This window comes from Pleurodeles waltl, chromosome 4_2 (assembly GCF_031143425.1).
Source record: "Pleurodeles waltl isolate 20211129_DDA chromosome 4_2, aPleWal1.hap1.20221129, whole genome shotgun sequence".
Classification (NCBI taxonomy): domain Eukaryota; kingdom Metazoa; phylum Chordata; class Amphibia; order Caudata; family Salamandridae; genus Pleurodeles; species Pleurodeles waltl.
Window position 1 is genome coordinate 573,051,939 of NC_090443.1, and position 11,977 is coordinate 573,063,915.

The window sequence follows — 11,977 nt, forward strand, 5'->3', positions numbered from 1 at the left end:
ATTGGTGAGAAAAGAAGCATGCAACTTCCACAAGACAGCATGAACTTCCCAAAAAGGGGCCGAAAGAATTGTGAAGGATGTTCTAGAAAAAAAACATATAAGTAAAATTCAACTAAAGCATCCCCTGTTGCTATGAATGGTAGAATGCTAGGAAAGCAGACACTATGTTGAGGAAATGCAGCACCTGACATCTCAGTGAATGCTAAGGAGTAAAATGAGAGAAGAGTGACTTGCCGTAGGGTGGAGACTCAGCAGGACAAACAAGGAAACAACAAACTGTGGAGGAAAGCATCGGGAACTAAAAAATGCAGTTGCTGCTGAAGAATCGTGAACATTTTAGGCACTGTAGAGATATGTGAATTGCAGAAGAGGTGACAAAAAAATGAAGGTTACTGGTTTGAGTTTGTTCCAGGAAGGGTCAGACTGAGGTAGAAAATAAGCCTGGACACCAAAATAAAAATGGCCTCAATTAGTGGCTGGGCGGGGGCCAGATGACTGCTCCCTTTGATAAATGTGTGACTATAAGGGCCATCATCGCCATCCCAGACCAGGGGTTAGTTGCCCTTAAAGTTTAAGGTCCTTCAGATTTGGGTAGGCCTTGTTTGTTGCATACAAGCATTTTAATATTAAGGTAAGATAGGTTTTTTCTTCACACTTTTCTTATTAGGGATCTCAGGCACTGAAGAATGCCCCAGACCAGTAATGGCTTCATGTGTGGGCAGAAATATGTTGATCGTTAGGATTATTGGGACACAATGAGTAATTATACTCAAAAAAGTCCCTGTTTTGTTTTTAATTTACCAGCAGACACCACCGTTAAAGGTGTGATACATACTGGTGATCTGTTAGGTAATTTTATTTCAACAACTGGATCCTGATATTATCCAGAAAGTATAATTTAGGCACTCCCTCTGGGTTTATTTAACCACGAGGAAGTCCCCCTAAGTGGCACTGTCGTACCTGGGTGGGGGTAGGTGGACAAATGATGAAGCATGACACTATTATGTGTCGGAGACTACATGTTCCATAAGGAGGAACCCTTGAGATAGGTCCTAAACATATGGTTTTCAAAACCATGTCTGATTAGACTGGATCACGGCAAGAGTGGTTCCACTTCAGGTTGATCAAGTCCTGTGTTTTTTCCCCCCATACTTTTTGTGTTCACAGTTTCAGTTTTAGTTTAGGGAGGTAGTATGGGGTTATAAACTTCCTTGTCTCTCTTTATATGTTAAAAAAAGCCTTGAGTAGTGAAACAAAGATCTAAAAAAGTGGTTCACATTTGCAAATCAAGGCTGTTTTGAACTTGTAAAGACATGTTGTACAAATGTTTTGTAATATTTTAGGTACTGTGTGCATTTGTACTTGCTACAGGCAATGTTTTTTAATATCATGGAAACCAAAAGAAAAACATGCCTGCCAGACAATAACACCGGCCCACAAACAGCCAAACACATGTCCCATGCTGATCATTCAGGACCAGCCCTTCTGACACTGCCAGATAGCCCTATAGGCCAGTCTGACCCAGGCTCCAGAGGCAACACTCTGGTGTGATGTGCCTATCCCTAAATGGGGTAAATGTGCTCATACAACAGTGATCTTCAACCTAGGTGGCATTCCCCAAGGGGTCTCATTAGCATGGCAGAGATGGGTGGAGGTTCACAGAAGAAAACACAAGCTGAGTTTGCATTGTAAAAACGCACTGCTCCATGCTGTCAAGCAGACCAAAGAAGACAAAGAGAGGCTGGTTCTCACGCTTTCTATATGTGCAGTCTATGACTGCCTTCAGTTCTGTTCGAGTAAGAGTCAAAGGGAGTCCAGCTGTGTCACTTGCACCTGGCTGCCAGATTCAAAACAATCTGTCAGCTACAGTACAGAAGCAAAATGCATGTCACTTCAAAAGCTGGCAAAGAGATAAAACTAAATAGGCAAATGTGTGTCCTATGCCACAAGGCCAAGGAAATTGAGCAGTTAATTTCATATCTTGACTTCATTAGAGGCAGGGCCAGCTTTAGTGCTGGTGGCACCCTGTGTGACAATCATATTGGTGCCCTCCCCATAACCTCCTTCTCGGTTTCTCTCACTACCACTGGGCAAAAGTGCCCCTCATGTCTCCATAGCCCCTCCGTCACATACATTTCATTTGTTTCATAGCATTGGTAAAGGCTGGTGATATCAACAAGAATGTATATCTACCTAAACAAACTAGTTTTAGCAACATTAGAAATAGAGAATAAAAGACAATGGAAAAAAAAACACAACATCCTAACCTATTTGTGCAGTTTGCATGCAGCTCTTTGATGACAGTTCATAACAGTCACTGTTCTATATTAAAGTTGTATCTTAGGAACTGAGGCAAGAAAAGAACCTCTCTGACAAAAGCAGTAATCAACTCAGATATCCATATAAAATACAGATCTGTGATCTGCACTCACATGTTTTTTAAGGCAGGCATATTAACTTGCTTTGATACTTTATGCGGAGTAAAAACTGCCACTAGGCAAAACTCAATTTCTATCTCTCTAGCAGAAACATTAATCAGAAGATTTATCTTGACACTTTTATTGATGCCTGGAAGCTGGACATGCAAAGAACTCTGTTTTTAAATCGGAAGCTATTGCTAAACACAGCACCCCCCGAGTTCAGCATATCTCTCCCTAGGTCAGCGACCAGTGTGGCTGCACCAGTCACACTGCCCTAAAGAGTGCCCTTCTTAGAGGCAAGCAAAATGCATACATTTTAGATAATATTCAATTTATCATGTAAACAATTGAATATTGATACGTAACTTTAGAATTACATTTTTCACAGTGCACTGAAAAAGCTGCGAATAGTTTTCACTTCATGATATCATCATCGAGCCAAATGACACCCATAATATCTGGTTCGGTACAATTACAGCTTGGTTTATGGTGGCAAAGATTCCAAATTATGCCAAAGTGGCCAAGTGCAAACCTTGGCAGCAGAGGGACAACCAACTTAATTATTTTCCTGGGTCGGATCTTGTTATCTACATATTACACAAGGACATATGCAACAGCTGCATTAACCAACTGAGCAGTCTTACTAAGATTTTAACATAAAATCTGGAGAACAGTGCTGTACAGAATAAACTTTAATATTGCTGCTAAACTACAGTGCTCTGATCACATGGCGCAGGTAGGTACAGATGTGTGTATGCACTCTGTGCACACACAACACATACACACACATGGAAGTTCGTAATTTTGTGCATACAGTATGTTACAACAGCCATGTAGTTTATTTGCAATATTAGTATGTTTTTTGCACAGTGTGGCAATTGAGCCTGTTACATTTCTCAGACAAGAGCTTAAAGACACAGGTTTGCCTTAAGCAAGAGTGAGAGTGGTACATTAAGAGCTACAGAATAGGGAAATGCCTTGCTGGTGCCTGGGGATTCTATTGCCTGGGCAGATGAGGGCAGACTGACAAGGGGTTTCATAGGCTGTGAGGGGCAAGAGAGTAGCTCTTTGATCTAATGAGCGTGTTTTATGGGTTAAGGGAGACTGAGGTTATTTTAGGAATCAAGAGAGCAATCGAGCGAGATCAGACGAGTGAGAGCAGACGTGATCTGATTGTCAGCTGAGACGGTCGGAAGGCAAGCTGTGGTGATCTTTGTAGCTGTGGGATAGACTTTAAACACAGGTGGGGGCATGTCAGAGGCTTTGAAGACTGGCACGGTGGGGCAAAAAGTCTGTTATGCTAGCTGGCAGTAGGGGTGGTTTCAATGGCCGAATGTGAGGGACACAAAGTGCTTCTGAGAGCTAGTTAAGGGTTAACTGAGGCCTGCTAAGGGTCTCTTTGGTTCTCTGATGCCAGTAAAATTTTAAACCTGGTGGTCTGAGAACTGAGTGACAGTGTCTGTGAGAAGATGGAGACAGAGTAGAAGGATCTATGGTATGAGAGAAGGTAGAGTGGGTTTGAACACTGTCTGAGAATCGATTATGGGTGATGATAAACAATGGAAAATGTATCTACCAGCCGGGAGTTTGTGAGGATAGCTGAAGGGTAGGCAGGGGGTGTCTCAGGACTATCAAATGGCCTCTTAGGATGGCTGAGTAATAGCATTTACTTGGCTGAAGTATAATTTGTGAACTCTTAGAGTTAGCTGGGTGTTTATGAGGGCCTGTTGGTGACTTGTGAGGATAGGCTGGGGTACTGCTGGTACCAGCTAAGGGCTAGAGAGCCTCTTTACAGCCAGAAGAAAAGTTCATTAGCAAGCCCCTGCCACAAGGAGGAGACCAGTATTCCCATGTTTGTATAACTTCTGCTCGTGTTCCACTTGTTCTCTCTGAAAGGTTATCTTGCATTGCTGCCGTCTATACTCTGCCTGTTTTGTGTCTGAGAGAATCTTGCACAGCTCCTTCTCTGTGCCTGCTCTATGCTTTGTGTTTGGTGGAGATGGCGCACTTAAGCTACCATTCTTTGGGTATTAAGGAGTCTTGCACTGCGCCTGGTTGTGCTGTGTCTTTTCAGTATGAGTGATGTAAGCTCCTACTGCTGCTTTTACCATTGATGTATACACTGCTGGCACTCCTTACATTTAATGTTTAGTGGGTAGGAGTGGAGGTGTGAATATCATATTTCTTCTGCTTCTTCGAGTAAAGCCCAAGACCATTAAAGATTTCAGCAGGGTATGTCATTTGGTGCACCCAGGAGCTATTTTTTTGCTTAATTGAAAATCACCATAAAACATAAACATTTGAGTACATTTTTAGTATCATTAGTATGTTACTGTTAATTAAATCAGAAATAGTTACACTAATACTGATTACTGAATTATTAGGTATTATGTTGAGTTACTGCAGTAAGAGTACATAAACTTTTGCATTCAGGCCCATATTTATACTTTTTGACGCAAATCAGCACCAGGGCAGATTTGCGTCAAAAAGTTTACCGCCGGCTAGCGCCATTCCAGCGTGCCAGCAGAGCGCCTTATTTATGGAATGACGTTAGCCAGCGCTGCGGCCTGGTTTTGGTCAAAATAAATAACTCAAACCGGGCAGCGGAGGTGAAGGGAAGCCTGGGGGTTGTGCGTCAAAGAATGGTGCAAGTCAGGTTAGAGTCAAAAATATTAGCGCCAACCTGAACTGCGCCATTTTTTGACGCACAACACCATGGAAATTACTCCTGTCTTAGCAAAAACAGTAGTCATGACCCCCTGCCCAATGGCCATGCCCAGGGGACATAAGTCCCCTGGGCATGGCCATTGGGCACAGTGGCATGTAGGGGGGCCCAAGTTAGGCTCCCTTATGCCCCTCTAAAAAAAATATGTATATACTTACCTGCACTTACCTGCCCTCACCATGGTCCATGGGTGTCCTCCAGAGGTGGGCTAGGGTGGCAGGGGGTGTCCCTGGGTGCAGGGAAGGGCACCTGTGAACTGCTTCCATGGTCTCCCACCATGGAAAAGAGCCAACAGGTCCCTTAACACCTACCCTGACCCAGGCGTTAATTTTTTGCGCAAATCGGGGTATACGTCATTTTCCGGCCCCGCCTCCCAGCCGTGCGCCATTTTTGCCCGGTTGGATAAATATGACGTATGGGTGTTTAAGTCATTTTTGGGACGGGAACACCTACTTTGCATGTTATTAACGCAAGGTAGTTTCACGCAGCCAGAAAATGACGCACACTTTGACATTTTTACATTAGCAGAGTCTAACGTCAAAGTATAAATATGGTCTTAGTTTTGACCCAAATTTGGGTAAAAAAAATTATGCAAATCCGGTGCAAGCAGAGTATAAATATGCCCCTAAGGCCCATATTTATACTTTTAGTGCCGCATTTGTATCATTTTTTGATGCAAAAGAGGCACAAACTTACAAAATACAATTAAGTTTGCGCCTCTTTTGTGTCAAAAAATGATGCAAATGCGGCGCTAAAAAAGTATAAATATGGGCCTAAGAGCCTACACGGATAGTTGACGGTATTTTATGTCCAGCATAAAAAGAAAGCTAGTATGTAACATGCTGAACTTAGAGTGTTTATCACAAGCAGAGACAACAGGACCTTTTTTAGCCCACAGAGTATTATTTCCTGTTAGAGAAATGGGGGGTTAGACTGAGAGATCTGTGCGCCAAACCTAGAAGACTAGAACATTTTTGGAATCTATAAAAGAAAGGAACTGCTCACGAGACTGTGTAAAAACAATCAGTGGCAAAGCCAATAGCTCCTGCCTTTTCATCCTATTCCTTTGACAATGCTTTTTGCTGATGTGACAAATCAGGGAAGACCAGCAAAAGACTGAAACCTATGAAAAAAGCACAGTCATTGGGAACTTGTGAACAGATGGAACAAGTATTTGCAAAGCCAGTGGGTCTTGTCTCTTTGACTTTTGCGTATTGAGCAAGGCAATATTATTTGCAGATGTTGTTTAGCAGCAGCAAAAAAGTAATGCTTTTGCCAATGCTGTGCAGATTCAGCAAATAAAAAAGAGTGCAATTATGTGTACACACATGCACACATCAAGTCACTATGGCGGCCCAGTGTATTGCCAGGCAAGCATGCGCATATCGGTTCACCATTTTGTTTATTCTTTCATTTACCTTTCTAATATGGTAGATGTTACTTAGAGAGCTATTTAAAAAAATTAAAATTACCAAAGCTTTTTCTAAAAACAAACATTCCTGGCAGCGTATGGCAGCTACTGGGCCCTTCCAAAAAATAAATTAACATTATTTTTAAAGTATTGCGTTTGGAGCATTACAAGAACAATGGCAGAGTGGGTGGGGGAGCACCTGTGGCTAAGCCAATGCAAGCGAAGAACAACTGCAATGGTGTGGGGAAGCAGCACTGGAGCTAGAGGCGAAGAATACATTTTAAAAAAAGCAAAAATGCAGGGTCAGATAAGAATGGACAACCTAGGTGTAGGAGGAGGGGAAATAAACAGGCAGTGTGTGGCAGGCAGATAGTATGGTGGGGAACAGCAGATGCAGTACATGAGGTAGAGAGCAAAAACACACTTGAACTCGTGTGGAGTCCTGAAAGAAAAAGAAAAAAAGTAGTTCTCTGAACGTTATCAGTGTAAGGATGCAAGTCATCCACTCAAAAGGATGGTAAAGTAGTTCTGTTGCAGTGGAGGGCCAAACAGATGACGAGGAATGAAAGTCATCAAATAAGAAGAAAACAAATGAGGCTTACAAGAAAGCCAGCAAATGGTAAGCAAAGGGCTGAGTCAAAGTCTTGTGTAAGTTTTGATATGGCCCAAAATGGGTCTTTTGACAATAGACAGATCCAAACTGTCTGTAGTCAACATCTAAAATTAGAAGGACTAAAAAATGAATACAGAGTTCAGCAGAAACCAACAGAACTAGCGACTGCTCACTACCTTTATTTTCTAACAACTATTTTGAAAAACCCTGCAATTTCCTGAAGTTCCAAAGTTGCATCCTTTTTTCACATTTGCAGACCAAAATCTGCATATACTCTCCTCCGTGCATAGTAAAAGTCTCCAAAAGTAAACTTCTAGCAAATTCTGTAATTCTGTATACACTTTCCGTTATTTAGGGTTTTAGTCGAGTGGAAATTATTATGCAAAGTGCAGAGAAAACTTTGCAGACTTTGCAGACATGAAAGTGAACCTAAACGTGGAACGTTCACAAGCTTCGAGAAGTGTGAATATCAGGAACACCCAAAATCTTACCAGAGCAAAAGAAAAAAGTTTGAGAACCAACAATTGAAGAGTAGGATTAGAGGTGTGAAAACAGTGAGACCAGGAACTGATCATAAGAATGGGATAGCTGAGGAAGCAGTGAGTATAAGAAAGCAGAGACCTTGGCAACTTCTCAGCAGATAGAAAGGTATCAAAAATGCAAGCCATCAGAACTTGCTGAGCAACTGGTGAATACCATAAATAAACAAGGACTGGAACTGCTGCCAAAAAGCAGATATTGGATAGTAAGGTGTCCACAAAATAGTACGTGTTTTTGTAAAATGCACATTGACACAAGTCTCGGGTTTTCTTGTGCTGAAATAACAGCTGTTTATTGTTACCCAACTCAGTGGTACTCATTTTATGGACCACAGAAGGATAAAAGGCTGAACTAGGGCTGAGCTGAGTTCCGTGTTGCACCAGATGTCCCAGCAGAATTTGCAAATATTGCACATGTCCCAGTTTTTAGAAAGGGATGACTGTAAATATGGGAAGGCACATTTTGGCCAATTATTATACTTTTTAACGCCGCATTTGCGTCATTTTGTGACGCGAAAGAGCCGCAAACTCACAAAATACAATTGCCTTTTGTAAGTTTGCACCGCTTTTGCGTCAAAAAGCGGCGCAAATGCGGCGCTAAAAAGTATTAATATGGGCCTTTATGTTTTACAAGGCAGGACGAGCCAGCAGCTCCTAAAATTAAGCAATTTAATTAACACCCACAAGGCTGGGTTTAAATTTTGATTTAATTTAATCCCATAATGCTTGTCTGTGTTTCTCCATTGATGAGCGCTGTAATTAAGGTCATTCTTTGCGGATGTAAAATTGTAGTCTTTCTTCCATGTTTGGAAGATGTCGCGGTTTTTTGTTTTCAAAATCTGGCCACCCTCGGCTGATTGGACATCTGGGATTCAAACCTGTAATCAGGGGATCAAACACAGATCCCTGAGTGAACGCATAGTCCACTGACACACCAACACCCGGCATATGATACTACAGCACTTGCTGGGTAGAGCTCCTTCCTATGGGGCGAGAAAATAGACTGATAACAGAAAGCAGCCTCAGCAGGAACTGCCGAGAAAAGGAACACATGAAACATCTGGGAGACTTGCGGAGGTGACTGGCAGATAGCACAGAGCCTTGGAAACTGACAAGTGCCGAGGACAGACTAACGACAACTCGGGGACCAGGAAAAATTGAGAGGAGAGGCAGACCATAGATGTAACGGAGCGCTGGACCTGCTGAGAAGTGAGTGCATGCATTAAAGCAGGGAACTGAGGATGAGACTGTGAGATTTTAGAAATACGGCAATCTGCACCTGCAAAAAGCGGAGTAGATATGAAACGTAGGGACCCCAGGAGCAGATTAAGAGGGACACATCTACCAGAAGTTGAAAAATTCAGAATCTGCTCGTGTGCAACCCATGTCAAAGAATCATGGAGCATACGAACTTCTGGAGACTTCCGATTTCGCTGTGATCGCATACCAGGGAGGAGCGATTAATAATAATCACGCGGCGTTACGTCCCGACCTGCTGTTTTTGGAACTGGGACGAGGTTCGGGCCCAGAGTCAACTCAGCATCGTGCGATAAATTGCTCAGCCTCTCCGTCCTTATCAAAAATAAAAATGTTGAAAAAAGAATTTGACTACATAATGTAACTGCTGCTCATGTAAAGTGCTCCAAGGTTTGCGACATGCAAAAACTGCAAAACGACGGCCACTGAAGCATGAACTGCTCAGGAAAGAAACATAGTAATTGAGCAGGGACCTGTTGTCTTGTTCCACACTGTGGGAAGGTAGAGGAAGTGTGACAAGGGCAGCAGGCTGCTCGGTGAAGAAGAAGTAGAAAAGACAGACATGAAAAGAATGTCCAATGAACGCTTTTAGCACAATATGGAATACAAACACGTGGGGACACTCTCCTGAACTCAGGAACATTTTGCAAGCGGTAGAGTGAGCACAACATACGGAGAAACGGGAGACTGGAGAGAAAAATAACCGATCTAGAAAGTTCCGTTGTACCAATCGCAGCACTAGTATCATTGGTAGGGGGTAATAGCAGGGCGCGTGCAACCTGGTAGAAAAGCGCCCGCTTAAGGCAGATGACCTAATACTTCCAGTGACAGGAGTGAATACGGTAATATGATCAGCCAGGTGGCACATATGGTTCCAATGTCATGTGAACTGTATGCATGACCACTGGAAAATCGCAGTTTTGGCACGGCATCATTTTCCACGCAAACATTAATTTACCACATTCACCACATAATGTGTTGTCTGCTGTTATAATAAGCAGATTTTAGCAAAACATGTTTCTAGCCAAAACTCATCAAAATGTATTAAAAATGTTGTAGACATCATGCATCGCAGCAGTATGCACTTTGTCAACGTTGTGTTCACTTTCAGCTCTTCACTGCTGTAATTAGCCATTCAGACAGCTGACAATGTTGCACAGAAAGTGAAAACACCCCTGATAGATGGACTGGGAAGTTTTACAAATAGCAGGAAACAAAAACCTTATTTACTCCAAAAGTGATTTAAACACGAAAGATAGAATTATTCATTTGTTGCATTTTTTATTTTTTCTATTACCACAACCTAATATGTGCATCACAGCCACTGTTCTCCAATCTGCAGTAGTATTAACAAAGCACTCAGACCTAAGAACAATCACCGATAGGATTCAATTATTTTTAATGTTCCATATACTTAACCCTAGAACACATGCTAATGTGGTACGAACATACAAATACATAATATACTGCCCTGTTCTGTTTTATAAGCAGAGCTGCCACTTATTAACTTTTCTGCCCTTCTGTATAATTTCGTGTACCTTGCCACATAATATTCTTCCACTGCCCCATGATTATAATGGCCCTGACTGTAGGTTTTTAGCATACAAGTGCAATCACATCAGTGTGTTACCAGTTTTTGGACTAGGCTGGGCATTATTTTGTATTTCCCTTTCATACACATTCACCTCACATTGACCACTTCAAACAAACATAAAATGCAGTCAAAGCACATCACAGTATGTGTGAAGTCCTGAACTGGAAAAAGGCTCTGCAGTCCCATAAGCGAAGGGGCATAGGGCATGGATTGCTGCAGGTGGAAACTGGTAGGAAGTTGTCTCAACAATTGTTATTTCCATTTAGATTAGGCATTTGTGTAATTCTTCAAGTTATTGTGTTTATTTGTGTTGTTCATCTAATGAAAATAATCATCTTTGTAACTGCAATGCAATGTGAGACAAAAATAAATGTATATTTGTCAGGTTTCAAGCTCTGTGAAATGTGCACCACGGGTGCGCGTGAGAACTTGGGCGACCACATCACATCATTCACAGAAAGGAAAACCATAAACGTGAAATGAAGCGCACTTGTAAAGCGCCAAATCATTCCGAAAGGTTCGCTGGCGCAGTATACCCGATGTGGAATGTTACAATTCTTACACGAATTAATGATCACCATTAATTGAATATGGAAAGCTGGCATAGCAACATGAGATTAAGACACATACCACTATTACACGCGTTCAATGAAACACGATTGCATCCTGTTGTCTTTAATGTACCCAAGTGCACAGATATGTGTAACACTCCAGGCACGAATGCAGTGCATCCGAGTGTTTGAGTAATCCTGTGCCAGGATTAGGATTCCCCAAAGTTACAGTGGAATGGGGCATGCTTCCTCACCTTTCCAGGCATGTGTGTGGCAGCGCAGCTAGTCCTTTGCACATCTTTGCTCTCGGATGAGGCTACTGTTCGGCTGTGAAGAGGTTAGTTCTTGCCTGTTATGCACGGCCAGTCGCTGAGTGTTTCCGCGTCTGTTTTTTGAGTCTCTGGATGCGCTCGCGCTTCGCAGAAGTATATAGAGGCTTCTTCCTGGAGGTCTGCCAAGCTCCGAGCCAATCACATCGTCCTGAAAGCGCAGAGCAGGCTGGAGAGAAGGGACAGCCTGCAGCCTTCCAACACCGGCGTACTTCACTTCTGATTTCGACTCACCGATAAACACTCCTGCAGGATTCGTCGATGTACTGGTTTTTGTTTTTAAACTAAACTGTCATGTAAATAAACCATCCTTAAAATGACAGAACTTTTATTAGAAAACACACTACACCCTCTGTAGATGTCCATATTTAAACCTCGTATTAGCTTGCAACATCACAGATCTAACAACATCCTAGAAAGTACATATCCGGCATTTTATCAGAAGAAAACGGCGCAATCATGATTTACTTAAAGTTGTAAAAAAGCGTGTAAGTCCATCTGCAGTCGAGCTGTCTGAAACTTGCAGGTTTGAGAATCC

General features: G+C 42.3%; 1 protein-coding gene across 1 annotated transcript in view; it reads right to left on the bottom strand.

Annotated features, from left to right (window-relative positions):
- LOC138293112 (regulator of G-protein signaling 5-like) overlaps positions 1–11,660 on the bottom strand; it is a 254,152-nt gene extending 242,492 nt beyond the window's left edge. The window contains exon 1 of the mRNA XM_069232130.1: positions 11,365–11,660. Coding sequence (XP_069088231.1) covers positions 11,365–11,408 — 44 coding nt within the window. The 5' untranslated portion in view covers positions 11,409–11,660. The remainder of the gene's footprint in view (positions 1–11,364) is intronic.
- Between the last annotated feature and the right edge of the window lie 317 nt (positions 11,661–11,977).